Genomic DNA, 21,195 nt, shown 5'->3' on the forward strand with positions numbered 1-21,195 from the left:
CCAATTAAAAAAAATAAAGTTACATTTCTCTCACATATGGGCTGTGAGTTGAGTCTTGTGCTCACTCACTACACAGTTTCCAGTTAATTTGTACTCCAACCCTTAAGAGTCATGGGTCAAGGCCAGGCGTGGTGGCTCATGCCTGCAATCGCAGCACTTTGGAAGGCCGAGAGAGGTGGATCACTTGAGGTCAGGAGTTTGAGACCACCCTGACCAACATGGTGAAACCCTATCTGTACTAAAAATATAAAAATTAGCTGAGCGTGGTGGCTGGTGCCTGTAATTCCAGCTGCTTGGGAGGCTGAGGCAGGAGAATCACTTGAACCCAGGGGGTGGAGGTCGCTGTGGGCCGAGATTGCCACTGCGTTCCAGCCTGGGTGATAGAGTAAGAGTCCATCTCAAAAGAAAAAAAAGAGTCATTGGTCAAGAACAGTGTTCAGCAAACTGCAGCCAGCCGTTTTTGTTTTTTGTTTTTTGTTTTTAATTTTCCTGCCTATTTTTGTAAGTAAAGCTTACTGAAACATAGCTATGCTAATTTTCTATGTGGCTGCCTTTGCACTCCGGTAGCAGAGTTGATTAGTTGCAACAGAGGCTGCCGTGGTGTGAAGCCTGAACTTGTTACTGTCTGGATGTTTACAGAAAAAAATGTGCCAATCCCTGGTATAGAACATGGGCCCTGCCTGGCTCCAACCCATCCTCTCCCTTACATGCTTGTCCTTTTCCTGACACCATGGGGGCAAAGTCTCAAATCAAAATCAATGGAAAAATTTTGTCTTTCTCTGCTGTTAAAAATATACTTATTTCCAAATCCAGCTTCTCCTTCCTAAACCTCCCCAAAGGTTGGCTCTCTTCTGACTACTTTCTTCGTCTCCTTTTCTTCTGTGATCCTGCACTTCCTTGTAGACGTCTATCTTGATTACTTCTATTCTATATCCTTTGTGGGTTTCTCTTCCCCTGACCACCTTTAAGGTAAGTGTTTTCTAGGGTTGTCCTTGGCCCACTGGTCTCACTCCATTTACCCTGCCATGCCCCAGAACTCTTTGCAGGTGGATCAAGTTTCACTTGGTCATAAGCCCAGTTCACAAGAGAGAAAGACAAATTCACTCCTAAGGAGATAAGCCATCCAAGGTTAGTGATTTCAGGGGTTCATTCCCTTGGCTTAGATAACACTGATACCTTAACACCTAAACGGACTGTTTGGTTTTCTTCCTCTCGCCACTGAGTTAGTCAATATTACCCTTGAGCAGACAACTGAAGAGCAGAATGATCACTTAGTAGACAACCAATAAAAGGCATCATAGCCTGGTGGTCAATCATACAGGCTCTGGAGTTAGATTATAAGCTACAATTTTGAAGCTCTTATTAGCTATGAAAACTTGGGTAAGTAGATTAACGTCTATGCTTCAGCTTCCACTTCCATAAAATGGGCATAAGGCACTCAACACCACTAATCATCAGGAAAATGTAAACCAAAACTACAATAAGTAGCACCTCACTCCATTTAGAATCACTATCAAGAAATCAAAAGATAAGTTTTGGCAAGGATGTAGAGAAAAGTCAACCCTTACTGCTGGTAGGAGTGTAAATCTGTGTAGTCATAATGGAAAACAGTATGACGTTTCCTCACAAAATTAAAACTGTAACTACCATGTGATCCAGGAATCCCACCACAGGGTATATCTCCAAAGGAAATGAAATCAGTAAGTCAAAGAGATATCTGCACTCCTATGTTTATTGCAGCATTATTCACAATAGCCAAGATAGGGGATCAACCTAAGTGTTCATCAATGGATGACTGGATCAAGAAAATGTGGTATGTATACATAACGGAATACTATTCAGCCATAAAAAAGAATGAAATCCTGCCATTTGTGATAACATGGATGAGCCTGGAGGATATTACATTAAGTGAAATAAGCCAAGCACAGAAAGACAAATACCATAAAACAACAAAAACAAACAAAACCTACAACAAATTCAATTTAATCATAAGTTCCCTTTAGCTATGTGTGAGGTTGTGAAAAGGAAAAAAGCTAAATACTCCAACTAAGCTAGATACTCTCACAGTCTTAAACATTAAGCTAAAAACTCTAATAGTCTTTTCCTACAGATCTGTGACTGCACAACAAAGGTGAGGAGGTAGGAGCAGAGAAGGAGAAAATGGGAAGTTGCCTGGGAAAAGGGAAGCAACTAGTTCAGGGATTTCAACAACCAATACAGTAAAATCTGAAAGAGAAAACTGCCAATCAAAGATGCTTACCTTTGCACCCCTCACAGGTCAGTGCATTATAGTGGTATCCAGACGCTCTGTCTCCACAAACAACACACAGCTCATCCCCTTTGATCCTCCCTGCTGACGCGCCCATGCGGGGCTTCTTTGTTACAGGCATCTCTGCTACCTCAGTCTCTCCCTGGTAGAGAGACTCAGCTGGCATTCGCCTGAGTTCATATATTCCAGGAGAGTACCACTCTTCAGGCTGCTGGGGGTAGAAACCCAGGTTGGAATAATAGGATGATGAGGAAATCTGTGGTTGAACTTGGGGAAACTGAACATTGCTGTATTGAGAGTATGGTTCCACTTCCAGGTTCTGTCCCAGAGGACCTGCCACTTGTTCTGTTAAAACACCTGAACAAAAGTGACAACAAAACTGGAATGAATGTCATCATTCTGGAAATTAGAGAGGCAGTTTGGCGTAATGGTTAGGAGTGTGGGCTCTAAGAAAAGATTGAAACATTTAACTACATAAAAGTTTACAACTTTTTAAGAGTATATATACATAATATAATTAAATGACAAATTAAAAATGTTCTGCAACATAGAGGACAGAGTCATCTCACTAATGTATAAACAGCTCTTGAAAACCAATAAGAAAACATTTGAGAAGCTATGGAAAAAGGGATAAAGGAAAGGAATAGTTTTAGAAATATAAACGTAAGTGTTTTGTAAACGAAAAAAATGTGCTCACCTTTGCCAATAATTAAATTTAAATTGAAACTAAAACATTACCATTTTCATCTTCAAATGTGTGAGAGTTTAAAAAGTTTGATTATACACACTGTTGGGGAAACAAATACTTTTTGGTGGAAATTTGTGAATATTTTCCAGTTTTTTAAACTTCAATGTCCTTTTAACCCAGCATAAATCTTCCACTGCTTGAAAATTTATTTTAGAAATATCCTTGAACCTCTATGAAAAAGTGTTTTGTAAAAATATTCACTTGCAGCAAATTTGCAGAGCCATAAATTGGAAAACAATCTAAATATTCATCCATATGAGTCTGGTCAAATAAATTTGTTATATCCATACACTGAAATATTAAGTAGATGTAAAACAATTATTTAGATTTCTATGTGCTGTCATGGAAAATTTCTACAATAGGGTGCTATATGAAAAAGGCAAGCTATAGACCAATGTGTATATTCACATGGGTATTAAACACTAATGGGGTGTGTGTGTGTGTGTGTGTGTATGTATGTGTGCAGGTGTGTGTGCGCAAAGGCAAATTTCTGCATGATACAGAAGAAAGTAGGTGGTGGTGACTGTGAGAAGTGATATTTTTACATTATATTCTGGGAGAGAAGATTGCATAATTTTTTTACTGTTTGTAGTTTTTGCCATGTGTATATGTATGCATTATTTTAATCATTATAAAACAAAGGAGGAGCTTTAAAAAAAGAATACAGTGCCTGCAATCTATCTACTGTATTCAAATTCCTGCTCTGTTACTTACAATCTGTGTGCAGCTGGCAATTCCTTAATGTCTTTAAGTTGCAGTCTTCTCCTGAGAAAACAGAGAATAATAATACCTACCTCACTGGGTTGATATAAAGATTATATGAGATAATGTGTGCCAAGTGCTTTGCTAAATGTTTGGCACACAGGAAGTGCTCGATAAATTATAGCTGACTTAAAATAGGAATAATAATTATTATTCTTACTACCATCATTATTAAAGGAGCCCCTTATTTAGAAAACCTCTAGGTAATAGAAAACCATCAGGTTATGAAAATGCTTCTATTTCCTGGAAACATCAACTATGGCTCTTGAGAAAATAAAAATATTTAAATTATGCAAATGCTGAAAAAATAGACATAAATAAGAGATAGAAAAGTTTACAAATGTGTCTGACTGTTCCAAATGTTGTCAGACAATTTTAGACCAAAATTCCAGTTCCATCTCTTACGAACAGTGGGACTTTGAGCAAATTATTCAAACTATTGATAAACATCGGTTTTCATGGCAGCAAGTTTGGGATGATAACATCGATATCAAGGGTTAGGCTGAGGAATGAATGAGATGATACAGATTCACAGTTCCTTATCTGAAACCCTTGCAGTCATATGTGTTTTACAAGTCAGAATTTTCAGGATTTTGGAACAGAATACTGTGCTATTTATATATCCCTCCCAGCACAGTCTGGAACAGAACCCAGAGTCAAATACAGCAATATTTTCCACAGTGAAATATATGAATATTCACAGTCAGTGCAGTAAGTAAAGACTATAAATAGTTTCACATTCATTCAGGTCAGGTTCTGTCACCAAAAAAGTGCGTGCCAAACTTTTAGAAAAACATGGTTTTTTGGGGGCTTTGGGGATTTCGAATTGGCAATGCTCTTTGCTGTGCTCAAAAGATAGTTGAAACGATTACTATAATTATTATGATTACTATCACTATATTTTGCAGAAAACTTTTATAGAGTTCTTTGTAGCGGCAGGCACTTGTATGTTCTCATTTATTTCTCACAAAACCCTATGAGTTAGGTAACATTATTATCCCCCACTTACAAATGAGTACCATGAGACATGTAGAAGTCAAGCAACTTTACTCCTACCTACCTAAGTAGATGCGATTTGAGCTCTAGGAGTCTAATCTCAAAGTCCATGCACTGAATTGCTGCTCTCTGGGGGTGATTTCAGGTGTGTGATGCTTAAAAACATGATATTCAAAGCCCCTCTCTGCACCTCCTACTTGCGTTTGTTACCCCCTTCTCGGCCTCCGCTTGCATATAACGGGCCTGCAGGTTTCTGCATGACCCTACCCTTGCTTTCTTTTCCAGCCATTTTGCATGTTTGGATGTCTCTGTTTCTTGAATGTGCCTTGCTGCTTCCAGACTCAGGATTTCTCCCACCTGCTGCTTCCTGAGCCTGGAATGGTTCTCAACACAGCCAACCCCTCCCAGGGCTTCATCTCATTAATGTCCACTTATCTGTACATTCCCTGTAGGTATTGCTTCTCTTGGGAAGTTTTCCCAACAGAAGAGGTTTCCAGGTCCCTGGGAGTCATGTTCCTGAATCTACTTACATGGCATTTAAAAACCGTTACTTACCCTACCTGGGCTCCCTCTGTTTATCTGTAAAGAAAAGACTCCACCCTAGATGATCTTCTAAATCTTCTTTATATCTAAAAGTCTCCATAAGTATATGACTAATAGTTTATGAACATTAGAATTCAGGGCTTTTTACACTGGCAAAGTTCAGAATATACATATTACATGTTGAAAATAATGCTTTCTTCTTTAACCCAGGAAATGATTGACAGAGCACATGGTATACAGTATCTGTACAAAAATCAATTTCCTTTCCTTCTGTCTGACTTATCCATATAAAAATAGCATAGGCCAGGTACAGTGGCTCATGCCTGTAATCCCAGCACTTTGGGAAGCCGAGGTGGGTGGATCACGAGGTCAAGAGACTGATACCATCCTGGCCAACATGGTGAAACCCCATCTCTACTAAAAATACAAAAAAATTAGCTGGGCTTGGTGGTGCGTACCTGTAGTCCCAGCTACTTGGGAGGCTGAGGCAGGAGAATCACTTGAACCTGGGATGTGGAGGTTGCAGTGAACCAAGATCACGACACTGCACTCCAGCCTGGCAACAGAGCAAGACTCAGTCTCAAAAACAATAACAAAACAAAATAAACAACAACAACAAAAAAGAGTATGTCTAACGGACAAAATATTTTAGAAATGGTGCCTTGTCTTACCACCACAAAATGGAAGGGGAAAAATATGGAACTATTACACAAAAAGAAAAGATAAAAATAAGCAAAATCCTGATCTATTTCATCACCAAATACGATGAAAATTTCTGGAGTGAACGGAATTGAAAAAAACTAAAAAGTATTAAAAGCATTTAGTTTCACTTACACTTAGATTTTATCCTCTAACCTATCTTATTCCCTTAACTCTCCTTCCTCCCTCAGCCCAATTTCTCTCTGCCACAGCTCTAGTAAGGATAAGTAATTTGCCCAAGATCAAAAACCGATAGAATCTGGATTCTGTAGCATCCGAGGAAATGTGTACAGTTTTTTTTCTCCTCATATGACAATTCTAAAATCTTTAAGCATTATTTCAATAAAACAATTATTTTCATAATCAAGAAACACAAAGGAGTCCCAAGTCAAGTCAGATAATGATATCACTGTCATATCACTCTCTGGAATAATCTAGATCAGAATGGAAAGTTTTCACAAAGATATAGATAATATCATGCTAAAAGAGTAGGACATCAGTAAAAATATGAGAAAAGTACACAATAATATTAAATAATACTTCTATTCTTGGCCAGATGCATTGGCTCATGCCTGTAATCCCAACACTTTGGGAGGCCAAGGTGAGTGGATCACCTGAGGTTAGGAGTTCAAGACCAGCCTGTCCAACATGGTGAAACCCCGTCTCTACTAAAGAAACAAAAATTAGCTAGACATAGTGGTAGGCGTGTGTAACCCGGCCACTCAGGAGGCTGAGGCAGGAGAATCACTTGAACCTGGGAGGCAGAGGGTACAGTGAGCCAATATCGCGCCATTGCACTCCAGCCTGGGTGACAGAGTGAGTCTCCATCTCAAAAAAACAAAACAAAACAAAACAAAACAAAACAACAACAACAAAAAACCTTCTGTACTCAAAGCCCATTCACTTCTAGCATTTCATAGTGTGTCCCCTAAATCTCCACAAATAGAGAAGTAATTACGCAGGAACCTTACAACCAAAGAACCAGCATGGCCAACATATTCCAAAATGGTTGGACTAGGACAACTTCCACCATTAACTGACCGTGAGATCTTAGCTGGCTAAGCTTTTCCTATTTCAATCTCTTCTGTAAAAATGGGACTGTTGCTATCTCAGAAGATAGTTCTGAGTGTAAAATACGGTTGTTGAGAAGCAGTTTTGGTAAGTCGAGTGTCATTAAAAGAGATGTTTCCTAAAGAATCTAGCAAAATCCTGATTTTAGTGATAGTTAATTGATAGTTAATAAGTAATTATTAACACATAGTCTGTCTTGATGATATAAGTATTAGGATAGTTCTTTCATTACAAATATATATTTATAAACATATGCTCATGCTCTCTGTGTGTGTGTGAGTGTGTGTGTATGTGTGTGTGATAAATACTTGCTATTTAGCAGTCACTGTGTTAGGGTCTGAGGATATGAAAGTGAAAAGACACATATGAAGGCCCAGCCTTTCTCTTGTTTGTGTGTTTTGGGAAGTGGGGATGTCAATGGTTGGGACAAAAATAAGTAAACAAGTAAACAAATACAACATTGTCTGGCAGAAAATAAGATGTGGAGGGAATAGAGGTGTTTGACTTTAGAGTATGTTTTCTGAAAAGGTAAATTTATTTCTGTTTTGATACAATTTAAAAGGGAAAATACATATTAAAATTTACATTTAGGAATTTTTATTTTGGAATTAGTCTATCAAAGAGTATGAGAATTAGGATTCCTTTGTGATGGTTCTCCATGAAAGTTTAGGAAAGAGTTCTTAAATGAGAACACATGGATGGACTCCAGGGGAGTCTGAGAAGCCCTGAAAATAAAGTAAAATTTTTCTAGATAGACAGTCTCCAGGTTTCAACACCTTCTCTAAAGGAGTGTCATCTGAGGGAACTTTCTGAGGTGATAGAAGGGTTCTATGCCTACCAATACGGTAGCCACTAAACCACATAGGGATATTGAACCCTTGGAATGTGGCAAGTGATACTTAGAGTCTGAAAGTTAAATTTTATTTAATTCTAAGTTAAAATTTAAAGTTGAATAGCCACATGTGGCATATTAGCCAGTGCAGCTCTAAGGAGTCTGGGACCAGAACCACTGTACCCCCAAATGGGAAATCAGGTTTGCATAAAAACAATGGCACTCTCCCATAATCTCACAATGAGTTTCTGATGCTCCTAAGAAAGGGTCCAGGTTATATCCAGCTTTTCATCCCTGGCAGAATGCTGACCACAGTAAATGTTTAATGAATGTCTCTGTTGAATTGCAGTGCCTAGAAAAGTTGCTTTTTCTGCCTTACTTTATTTCTTAATCCATGGTTTCTTCACTAAACGGCAAGGCTTTACCGCAAAGTTGTTTGCTATTCCTGGCATTGGGCCTTTGTGATGTTAGTGCCTCTCCCTGCCTTGTCAGCTGATCACCTACTTCTGGTCACCTACAGCAGGAGGCCTGCCCCAGTTCCCCCAGGTGGAATTCACCTCTCCTACCTCTGTACACACTTCTATTATGGCACGTATTGGAAGTATATACAATCATTTCTTTTGTTTACAGGCTTATCTTCCACGCTGAACTTGAGATGGTATGAGATACTGCCTAAGAGTGCCCTCTGAGCAGACAAATCTGGATTCAATTCACCCACAACTTGTTCGGGATATGAACCTGGGAAAGACATGGAACTTCTTTAAGCTTCTGTTGCTTCCTTTACAAAGCTGAAATAATGTAGTGCCTGCATGAGAGGCTATAATAAAGATGAACTAAGACAAAGAATATAAACTGCATAGTGCCTGACACCACATAAACATGCATACTTTTGTGATTGTTGTGATTCGTCTGTGAACTCTTTGATGGAAAATATTAGATTATATTCTCTTCTTTATATTCCTGGCATCTAACTCAATGCCTGACACATAGTAAATGTTTATCAAATGTTGGTTAAATTGAAGTAAATGGGAAATTTGCTTCCCTGGCCTTCCAACTCATTTCCATTTCTAAATACGGTGTCGATCACTTTTAAACATCACATTTAAACAAAATGGTATGCTACCAAGTCTATGAGCAAAAACATGTTCACAATGATCAGTTTTATAAAAATTATTCGAGTTTTTTCTTGCTGGAAATTTAAAAGATGAATTTCTGTTTTAAAAAATATTAAAATGTGATTTACATTATACTGTTTTAATTATAATCTATGTTTTAATTCAGAGAAAACCAAGAGCCTGGGCCTAAAGCTCAACTCTGTGCTTATCTGATTTTTTATGGACTGTTGGAAGAAACCTGTTGTGAAACTACTTCATTAATTTGTGTTTCCCAAACTCTTCATTTATTTTACCACAACCTACAGTTTTAGATACATTTTATCTCATATCCCCTGTACATACTTATACATATGTAACTGAAACAAGATTTCATGAAATACCACTTGTCTTTACTCCTTGAGGGACACTCTGGTATTTCTATTCTATTATGTTCTAATCCAGTTTTTAATGCTGGTCAGAAGACACTAAATAGATTTTGTGATCCCCTGGGAACTGAGACTTGCCATTTTAGGAACACTGCATTAAACAATGTGTGTTAAAATGTTTTTTCAAGTGTCCACTGATATCAATGTTAGAACTGTCTAATGTTTGGTTTGGAAGAATAGTGATAATTTGACATAATAGTCTATGAATAATTTTAAGGGAAGCATCCTTAGATTTCATCCCAATAAGATATTCGTCTGTTTAGAATCCAATAAAAACCACTCCAACCCAAACTCCCACCCCAGTCTTCTGGGTCTGACTGAGCCACCATCTTTGACAGACATCTGTTACTGTCATCTCCAACCAAAGTCCCCAGATTTCCTCAGTCCAGTTGCAAGAGCACGACCTGAGAGCACCTGTGAACGGTGTCCTACCTTTTGCCGGCTTCATACTCATCATTTCCGTGAAAAATCCTGACGGTGTACAGCTGCAGTGAGAACTAATTTGAATTGGATTTTCTAACTCCTGAAACTGCATTACCATTCTTAGCTTATTCACAGCAACTGAAAATGAGACTAGGTAAGGAGTGAGAGAGGACAGAGGTTGTGTGGTTTACTGATTAACTTCATTACGGAGCAGAATATTTGTAAATGTTTATGAGAAAAGTCCTCAATGCCAAATTGCCTAGTAAGCTGGAAACCAGTCTCTTAGATAAACATTTTGGGGGAGCACTTTTCCAGTTTAAGAACTTTTAGAGGGTAGGTTTCTGTTCAGTGGCTCTAAAACTGGATTTGGAGGTCAAGTGCCATGCTCCAGGTCCTGACATTTGTTCCCATCAAAAGGTGGCAGAATGGTATGATTTAAAATGGAAGCATTTTAAAGCATAATGCTTGATGTGATTTGGCCGCGTCCCCACCCAAATCTCATCTGAATTGTAGCTCTCATAATTTTCATGTGTTGTCGGAGGGATCCAGTAGGAGATAATCAAATCATGGAGTTGGTTTCGCCGACACTGTTCTCGAGGCTGTAAGTCTCAGAAGAGCTGATAGTTTTATAAAGGGTTTCCCCTTTCGCTTGGCTCTCATTCTCCCTTGCCTGCCACCATGTAAGACATGCCATCTGTAGTCCCAGCTGCTCGGGAGGCTGAGGCAGGAGAATGGCGTGAACCCAGGAGGCGGAGCTTGCAGTGAGCCGAGACTGGGCCACTGCACTCCAGCCTGGATGACAGCACGAGACTCTGTCTCAAAAAAAAAAAAAGACATGCCTTTCAGCTTCCACCATGATTGTGAGGTCTCCCAAGGCATGTGGAACTGTGAATCCATTAAACCTTTTTCTTTATAAATTACCCAGTCTCGGGTACGTTTTCTTTTTTTAAGATGGAGTCTCACTCTGTCCCCCAGGCTGGAGTGCAGTGGCGGGATCTCGGCTCACTGCAAGCTCCACCTCTTGGGTTCACGCCCTTCTCCTGCCTCAGCCTCCCGAGTAGCTGGGACTACAGGCACCCATCACCACGCCCGGCTAATTTTTTCTGCATTTTTCGTAGAGACGGGGTGTCACTATGTTGGCCGAGATGGTCTGGAACTGCTGACCTCATGATCTGGGGTTACATCCCAGTAACCCCATTATAAGTTGAAAATAACATAAGTAAAATGCATTTAATGCACCAAACCTACCAAACAGCATAGCTTAGCCTAGCCTACCTTACATATGCTCAGAACACTTACATTAGCCTACAGTTGGATAAAATTATCTAGCACAAAGCCTCTTTATAATAAAGAACTGGATATCTCATGTAATGTATGCAAAACTATGCTGAAAGTGTCTCTTTCACACCATTGTGAAGTCTAAAAATAGTAGGTTGAACCATTGTAAGATGAGGATGTATATATGTTGAAGCCTTAAACCCCAGTACCTCAGAATGCGACCTTATTTGTTGATAGGGTCATTACAGAGAAAATCAAATTAAAATTAAGATCCAATATGACTTGTATCCTTATAAAAATTGGAAACTTGGTTACAGAGACAGAAACACAGAAAGGGAAGTTGATGTGAACACATAGAGAGGAGACGACCATCTGTGGGCCAAGGAGAGAGCCCTGGAGCAGATCCTCCACCCACAGCCTTCAGGAGGAGCCAACCCTGCTGACAATTTGATCTTGTACTTCCAGCATCCAGAACTATGAGATAATTTCTGTGGTTTAAGCTACCCAGTGCATGTTACTTTGTTACAGCAACCCCAGCAAACTAATACATCCAGGCTGTCTTGGCACTTATTGGCTCTGTGGACAATGGACAAATTCCTGAACCATTTTCTGCCTTGATTTCCTTGGTTGTAAAACGAGGTTGATAACTATATAACCTCAAAGAATTATATGTGATTATTAACTAAAATAGTATTTATAAAATGCTTAGCACAACAGATGGCTACCCGTCATCACTATGTTGATGTTATGATTGCTCAGCTTTGGACTCATGTTGTACCTTGGGTTGCTTATTGAACAGGAATAATTCTATTTTTTACTCTGCAGCATAACTTTTGGACATCAAGCTTAAGTCTACTGGTTGTTTTTTAAAAATGAGGGCTTTAGAAGGGGACTCAGTTGATCCAGAGTGGAGCCCAGGCATAATGTAGCCAGATGCACTGTGTAACCTTACGTGAGTCTCTCAGCTTCTGTGGGCCCCATTTGTCCACATCAATAGATGGTAAAACACAGATAATAATTCTTGCCCTACTTAGGCCTGTTCTGCAGATAAAATGAGATAGTAAATATGAAAGCAGTTTTAAAAGGCAAAGGTGAGCTATACAAGTGGAATAATCATTGCTAAGACATTTCTATAGCCTTCACAAGTTTCCAAAGTGGTTCTATATGCATTATCTCATCAGATCTTCACTTGCACCCTTTGAGGGAGGTATTATTTCTAATTTCCACTATCTTTAAACCTATTTCTAAATATATATATATATTTATATATATATATCTATTATATCTATATATAAATCTAATATATCTATCTAATATATCTATATATATCTAATATATCTATATATAAATATATATATTTAGAAATACATATATATTTTTTTATTTTATTTTATTTTTTATTTTTTATTTTTTTATTACTATACTTTAAGTTCTAGGGTACATGTGCATAACGTGCAGGTTTGTTACATATGTATACTCGTGCCATGTTGGTGTGCTGCACCCATCAACTCATCAGCACCCATCAACTCGTCATTTACATCAGGTATAACTCGTCATTTACATCAGGTATAACTCCCAATGCAATCCCTCCCCCCTCCCCGCTCCCCGTGATAGGCCCCGGTGTGTGATGTACCCCTTCCCAAGTCCAAGTGATCTCATTGTTCAGTTCCCACCTATGAGTGAGAACATGCGGTGTTTGGTTTTCTGTTCTTGGCGATAGTTTGCTGAGAATGATGGTTTCCAGCTGCATCCATGTCTCTACAAAGGACACAAACTCATCATTTTTTATGGCTGTATAGTATTCCATGGTGTATATGTGCCACATTTTCTTAATCCAGTCTGTCACTGATGGACATTTGGGTTGATTCCAAGTCTTTGCTATTGTGAATAGTGCTGCAATAAACATACGTGTGCATGTGTCTTTATAGCAGCATGATTTATAATCCTTTGGGTATATACCCAGTAATGGGATGGCTGGGTCATGATTTGTCTATAGTCATCCCATTAGTAAGGTATGAAGCTGGGACTTTAACCCCGGTCTTCTGACTCAAAATCCCGTGGTGGAAAAACTAAGGTACACTTGCTGTAATTACCAAGAAAGAGGAAAAGAGTGGTGGTCTATAGGTATATTTCAGTTTGAATTGCTTGATCAACGGTCGCCATCTGCAAAACCATTTTCAGTTCTCAGTTTACTTCTGACCTCATTCTCCCCTCCTCACAATCCCAGAGCTATCCTTGCCCTGAGAGGATCATAGGTGAAAGAGCTACCCAAAGGATATGAAGCTAGACGAATGATTCAGAATTTTCCATTTCAAGAATTCTCCACTGAGTTTTTCACTGGCCAAAATAAACGGACCTGTCGGTTGCCCTCAGAAACATCTATACTAGATAAGAAATGAGCAGGATTATTTAGTTGACTCAGGAAACTCTTGTTGCTGAGTGAAATTCACACAGAATGTTCTCATAACAAGACAGATTGGGTACCTTTGCATTTCTCTTAGGGATGATCAATTGCCTCATATTATTTTTTCCCTAAAAATTGATTTTTTTTCCTGAATATATCTGCTGTCTGAAACAGTAACCACTAGCTATGTATGTCTATTTATTAGTCTCTTTTCACACTGCTATAAAGAACTATCCAAGACTGGGTAATTTATGAAGAAAAAAGGTTTAATTGACACAGTTCTACATGGCTGGGGAGGCCTCAGGAAACCTACAATCACGGCAGGGGGTGAAAGGGCAGCAAAACATGTCCTCAAAAGGCGGCAGTAGAGAGAGTAGGAAGGGAAAAGCACCACACACTTATAAAACAACCAGATCTCGTGAGAACTCACTCACTATCGTGAGAATAGCATGGGGAAACCACCCCCATGATCCAATCACCTGCCACCAGGTCCCTCCCTCAACATGTGGGGATTACAATTTGAGATGAGATTTGGGTGGGGACACAGAGCCAAACCATATCAGGCTATTCAAATTAAATTAAATTAGAGTCAGTTCCTCAGTCACACCAGTCACATTTTAAATGTTCAATAACCACACATGAATAGTGGCTACCGTATTGGACGAAGTAGATCTAGAACATTTCCTTCATCACAGAAAGTTCTATCTGATGGCACTGTTTGGCACAATATTTGGGAGCACTGTGAATGTTGTATCCCTCATGCTGAGTGGGGCATCAGTTATGAAGGCATGAAAAAAGGGAGGTCCCAGAGTAAATGTTGGCAATGCTTTTTTTCTGAGAACTATCCCTCAGAACAGACATGGTCAGCAGACTTTAAAGGAAGATAATCTTATTGAAAGACCTTCCCAGTTGAGAAGGTGAATAGAAGTATTCTCTAAGCCTGGAGACCTAAACATTTGATTTTGTTTCCTTGTCCTGATTATATTTCAGTTGCCTACTTACTAATTATGGAATGTTTAGCACATTATTTAACATCACTAAATATTCATTTTCACACCATAAAAGGGGAATAGTAATGGTTCCTACCTTATAGGTGTGTTGTGAGAGTGAATTTTAGTGGCAAATAGAGTACTTGTGATGTGTCAGGCATTCTTCTTATCACCCTATTAAATAAGGCAAGTAATTTGCACAAAGTTAAGGAATTTGTCCAAGACCACAGGGTAGTAGATGGCAGAGATTGAAATCAACCCAGGAAATCTGTTAACAAACCTAAAATGTACTTAGCTTGATATCTGACACATGAATTTCTATAAAGCACTCAAGAAATACTAGCTGTTATCATTACAGTTATTTTTATTGTTGTAAGTTAATATATTTGCAATATGATTTTATAGTCAATCCTTTTCAACTTGCATCCCTAAGAATCTGTTTCTTAGCCTGCAAGGTTGAGAGCTAAGGCCTAGACTGCAGTGGAATCACTCACCAACTGGCCAACTCTCTGACTCATTGCACACCTTTTCCAAACTCTGCAAGCCCTAGCTGAAAGAAGCAGTAATCTATTTTGTAATAAGAAAAGGCTCATTCAATATTTCTTTCCTTCTCCCATTTCTTTACTCCACTAACAAGAGAACCAGATCTGAGATTCCTTGGGAAAGAAAAAACCAAAGTCACAGTAAATTAAATGCCTTAGAGATTGCTTGCAGCTATGGAAGAGCTGTGGAGAAGAAACAGCAGTGGCAAAATATTTCAAGTATGCTAAAGCAAAGCTTCATTTTATCTGAGATAATGGTATCTCGCCATCTTTTGGAAACTTTCAACTTTAATTCACCCAAGAAGTCAGAACTACATTCACTTGAGTTGAATTCAGTGAGATGGAAAAATACCTGAAATCAAATGTCAGAAATATTCTACAAAACTGCATCTCAAAACCTTTAATTGCATTTTAAAACATCTGACTGATTCTGTAACATCTGGAAGATTCTTTTAATTTAAGCATAAGTCATAGAGAAGAAGCAGATTTCAAAGTGAGTGTATTCTGATACAAAGAAAGCATGAGGAGGCTGAGGAGGGAGGATGGCTTGGGCCCAATAGTTCAAGGCTGCAGTGAGCTCTGATTATGCCACTGCACTCCAGCCTGGGTGACACAGCAAGGCCCTTTCTCTATAAAAATAAAAATAAAGAAATAAAGCACACCCTGAGAAAATGGACATACACAGCTGAGTGAAGCATAAGGTAATGAGAAATAGCCAAAAGAAGTGAAAGGGATTAGGATCTACCTCCTGACACTTGCTAGGCCTCAATCAGAATGGGGTTCTGGAAAGACTATTAGATACAATATTAAATGCAATACAAGACATGGATTCCAAAGCTGTTGTTAACAATGTAATAATGCAAACGTGAGATAGAATATGTGTTCCCTACTTAGGGTACCCAGAAATTTATTTACATATTGTTTGCTTTTGTTTTTTTTTTTGTTTGTTTGTTTTGTTTTTTTGTTTGTTTGTTTTTTGAGACTGAGTCTTACTCTGCCGCCTAGGCTGGAGAGCAGTGGCACAATCCCATCTCATTGCAACCTCCGCCTCCTGGATTCAAGTGATTCTCCTGCCTCAGCCTCCCAAGTAGCTGGGATTATAAGCATGCGCCAACACACCCAGCTCATTTTGTATATTTAGTAGAGATGGGGTTTCACCATGTTAGCTAGGCTGGTCTCAAACTCCCGACCTCTGGTCATCTGCCTGCCTTGGCCTTCCAAAGTGCCCAGCCTTATTTACATATTGTTGATTCTCTCTGGCCCCTTGAAAGTTCTTTGCACTCCACAATGTTGAGATTAGCAGTACTTCCTTCTTTTAATGAGTGGAATGGTGTTTATCAACAATTTAAAATGTAACAACTACATTTCAAACTCTGGATTAATTGTAACAGTTTAGGATGCCTTGCGGCTTACAGAGCACTTTCCCATACAGCCCATTCCTTCCTCCCAACAACCTGTGAAGTGTGACATTATTATCCTCATTTTACAGGAGCGAAAACAAGGTCAGAGAATCTCACTTGCCTCTGAGATTTCAGTTCCCTCTATTTTATTCCTTATTTCCATTCCCAGTGTCACTGTGCTACGTGAATCAGGAACCACTGTACCAGGAGCATTGGTTGTGGGAGGATAAGACTGTACTTTCTCTTGCTGCTTCTCTTATTGTTGGAATGCTTTGTCTCTTAATTTAGTCTTTAAGTTTTTGTAAGTTTTGAGTTTTTAAACCATAATTTGCTAAAAGTAAATATAGACTTTAGTTAATATACCATCTCCTATCGTATTCACTCTGTCAAATGGTGGGTAGCTGTGGACTTTGTCATTATTACTTTTTATTATGCACTAGTTGCATAAAACCTTGCCTTATTCATTCAACAGAGACGCCTTTTTTATCCACTAAATTAATCTTTGACCAAGCTTCCTGGCTTGCAGGATCTCCCAGAGGAAAAGAGACAAATCTCTGTGTGGTAACTGTGTCCTTCCACCCCCAGGCCTCTATGTGGTTTCGGTTACCAATGGGCTAGATTCCCATCTGGATTTATCAGGGATGTCTGGCAACAGAATAAATTAAAGGACTTCACGGAGGTGATTCCAACCCCCATCTCTCTAATTCCATTCTGTCCAAGTTTCTTTTCTTCTTTTTCTGGTGGTGCTGTCACATCCCTTCAGCCCATCTCTGATCTGGGCCATATCTGTGGCAACTGATCATACACGAGCTCAGATGATGACCACAGGCTGACCGCCTGTCATTTCAAGAGCATGCCACCCATCCCTATGCTTTCTGCCCAGGACTTCTCTAATCTCACAGGAGACAGCTTGGCCTGAGCTCAAAAACAGTCCAGAAGTGCGGGGAGTTAATGCCGCCCGGGGTGACGCTCAACCAACGGGGGTCAGGGGCCAGTTAATATTAATATATGCTCCAGTCCCTGACCCTTCTGCTGACAGTTCTCTGTGCTACTCCCAGTGGCATCAAGCTGGCCTCACCCACAGCAGGGATCTTGACAACTGACCTCTTTTGTTTTCCCTCCTTCCCTGTCACATCACCCACTCCCTCGCCTCTGCTCCCCCATCACCTCTCACATAAACTGCCTTCACACAAGTCCTCATTTGGGCTCTGTTTTTTGGAATAAACATTACAGGGGTGAAGACATTTCCCCTTCACTCTAAGCAAAGCCTTTGAAGAGTGAGGGACCCATGGTCACCTCTAGAAGAAGCTGCAGGTTACCACTGAAAAGGTCATTAGTGTCTCCAGCACCCAATAGTGAGTGCTTGTCAGTGTTTGTCTTCAGGTCACCTTCTAAATGCCTTAAAGATGTCATTGAATTACTGCCTTTATAATAACCTGCAGTGAAGGGAACCATGCCCAGGACCACCTTAAAAGGACTTGTTGAGCCATGTACCAGGTGAGAACCATTGAGTCACCACTTCCTGACATGGACAACGGTAGCATTTTTGTAGACTCAAATATTTAACCTAGATGGGATCCTAGAATTCTCAGCCTGATAATCTACCTTTACCAATTGAACTTGAGTGAGTTGTTCAAGGTTGCACAGCTGGTTAATGGGAAAGCAGTTGTCTACCCCTAAATAAAAACAAGTAGAAGACAAGGCCTTTCTGAGTCCATTCCAGACTTTGGGCCTTTGCACTTGGTATTGCCTTCTCTTCAGGCTGAGCTCAACTGTGGACTCCTCAGGGGCCTTTCCTGACTATACCACTTAGAGCAGCCTATCCCTCCAGACACTAGGGCATCACTCTATTTTGTTGCTTTCATAGCATGTATCACTACCTTGGGCATCTTTAGGTCCAAATAAGATATAAAAACGATATTATTTTGTTTATTGCTTTATTTACAAGTTTATTGTGAGTTTGTTCTGTACTAGGATCTTGCCTGTCCTATTCCCTGCTTTATTCCAAGGCCCAGCATATTGTCAGTGCCCGATATTTGAAGAGAAGAAATGACAGCTATCTGTAGACTATTCCATTAACCTTGTTTGCCCTTATTGTAACAACATGACTGCTGTTTTGAATACACAGTTAACCACTGGAAAAGAATCCAGCTTTCTGGGCAGTTGAACCCATGGATTAACCCTTCTGAACCCCTGGGATAGCTTAGACCCAGGAGTACTGAGTTAGGCCTGTGGGCTACTCATTCATGGGCCAGTCTTTTCCCTGATGCCTTCCACTCTAAACACATGAAGGGGCCATAGAAGCCATCAGTGTCATCATGACACACAAGAAGATGAGGAAGAGGAATAAAGGAATCAAAATTTTCTTCATCCTCCCCTTTGGCATACCTTTAGCTCAGGTATGATTTTGTTTTTGTTTTTCTTGAGATGAAGTCTCGCTCTGTCACCAGGCTGGAGTGCAGTGGCGCGATCTCGGCTCACTGCAACCTCCGACTCCCTGGTTCAAGTGATTCTCCTGCCTCAGCCTCCCAAGTAGCTGGGATTATAGGCATGAGCCACCATGCCCAACTAATTTTTGTATTTTTAGTAGAGATGGGGTTTCACCATGTTGGCCAGGATGGTCTCGATTTCCTGACCTTGTGATCTGCCCACCTGGGCCTCCCAAAGTTCTGGAATTACAGGTGTGAGCCACCACACCCAGCCTAGCTCAGGTATGCTAAGTGGAGTGAGACTGAGGGCCTAGGGAAAAGAGATTTGAAAATAATGTTAAACTTGGCTCTACAGCCTAGTGGAGAAAAGGAAAAGGAGTCCTAATGGTCGCACATGGTCAGATTAGCTTACCAGAAGAGGGGACCAGATGAAGAGTTGAGGAAACTGCTCCAGCGAAGAATTATAGCTGTGCATTGCAGCTCATGCAGCTCATGCTATATATTCTCAGAAACCTTAAATGCAGTGTTAGGAAATGGAATAAGAATGTGGTCCAGCAAAAAAGAGAGAGGAGATAACCACACCATAAAAGCAGAAGGCACAGTGCTTCCTTAGCAATCATTTTGAGATGCTTCTAACCTGATGGCATCTTCATGGTTTTTTCCGTATTTACTGACATCTTTTTCACCTTATGGCTGCAGAAATCACCCTGAAATCTTGTGTGCTGGCTAAAAATTGGGCTAGCTTGGAAGGAAAACACTACAATTTTTTTTTGTGTGTGTACAAATTGGAGCTGAATAGATTGGTTTATGAATCATGAGGCCTAAGCTCAGAAATCTCAGCCTACAGTCATAAAATTTTCCAGCAGGAAATGGCAATTTTTATTTGAAAAAAAAAATCTTAAGTGGAATTTTTCTTTATCTGTGGTATATGCCAACAGTCCTAATTATTCTGTGAGTTCTGATTGCTAGAGGAAAAAATCATTAAGATGTCTATACATTGATTTTGTTCTGAGGAACCATAGAAGGGGAGGCAGGACAGAAGCAAATGGTGAAGTGGCTAGACATGGAGGCAGGGCCTGCCACTGCCCTTGACTGCATCTACAGGATGAAGATAAGCCAACTGGAAGAAATAAGATGCAGCAAGTACTTGGGAGAACTGGTATTTAATAAATAATTACTGCTGCCTTTGGTCTCTCTGAGAGTTACTGATCAACATCTGTTTTTTCCCTAAACCTCTTTTTCCTTTCCTTTCTATTATTTATTACTGGACTCTTATTTATCAAGTGCCTACTAAATATGCACTGAATAATAAAATATTAATGAAATATGGTCACTGCCCTTAAATGCATTTGTACTGTATGGAGGCAGGTAGACATGTAAATAATTATTACAAATAATGATCCCTTTTCGGAAATGGCCTAATCAGCTATCACACACTAAAGTGTTAATGACTAATAGGTAACAGCACAAAATTATTAATTAACAGGTCCCAGGAATATCAGCAAGCAAATAAGCAGTCATGCCTTCATACATTGAACTTTGAGGAACTTCTAGTGTTTGCATTTTCACTATTATGGTATATCATGGCCCATATATTAACTTAGGGTGAAAACTGGGAGCATCCTAGGCTCCCAGCAGGGCCATTATGCAGAAGGGAATTATTTTAACACTGGCAGAAAGGCTCCCTGCCCCACCCAAAATATTGCCTTGGCTGACTCTTTGTTAATGTTCTCAGTTGAAACTCTTTATAATGAGATGTTTTTCATAAATGCATAAAGTGGAGCAATATATCATTTTATGGTATCATCTAGTTACAGATCTACTGAAAACTACTTAGTACAAGTCGTCCTCAATCCTGCTTAAATGACTAATCCTGACACTGTGCCATAGATCCCCCAGGACCGGAGGAACTGCAAAAGGAAATCTGCCCAGCTATAACCTAAGTAAACTCAGCCTTTAATAGGTATCATATTAAGCCATAAGAATCATGATTTCATAGTTTAGTACCTGCTATAATAATATTGGAATTAGCCTTAGAGCAAGAATCGCTTTCTACTCCCTGCTCTGTTAATTATCTAGCCTCGCGGCCTTGAGCAATTCACAAAGCTTTTGCAGTCCTCATCTATAAAAATGAAGACCATTAGGTTCTATGAATCCAAGGTCCGATCTTCCTCTAACCTTGCAGAGTAGCTAACATTGATTGAGTACTTAGAAGGAACAAAAACATGTTCTTGACCCTGGGTTGGACTCATCATCTAGGCATTTCCTCA

At 39.6% G+C, this 21,195-nt stretch overlaps 1 protein-coding gene across 7 annotated transcripts in view; it reads right to left on the reverse strand.

Moving 5' to 3' along the window:
- The window catches only part of LOC105493847 (nuclear receptor subfamily 1 group H member 4), an 85,083-nt gene that overhangs the window by 43,707 nt on the left and 20,181 nt on the right, over positions 1-21,195 (reverse strand). For 2 of the 7 annotated variants that reach the window (XM_011761798.2, XM_011761799.2), the window contains exon 4: positions 2,261-2,626. In XM_011761798.2, the coding sequence (XP_011760100.1) occupies positions 2,261-2,626 (366 nt within the window). Of the gene's footprint in view, positions 1-2,260; positions 2,627-3,731; positions 3,783-9,892; positions 10,536-21,195 lie in introns of those variants that run through there. The other 5 variants (XM_011761793.3, XM_011761794.3, XM_011761795.2 and 2 more) reach the window with 5 other exon arrangements.

The sequence above is a fragment of the Macaca nemestrina genome, chromosome 10, assembly GCF_043159975.1.
Source record: "Macaca nemestrina isolate mMacNem1 chromosome 10, mMacNem.hap1, whole genome shotgun sequence".
Taxonomy (NCBI): domain Eukaryota; kingdom Metazoa; phylum Chordata; class Mammalia; order Primates; family Cercopithecidae; genus Macaca; species Macaca nemestrina.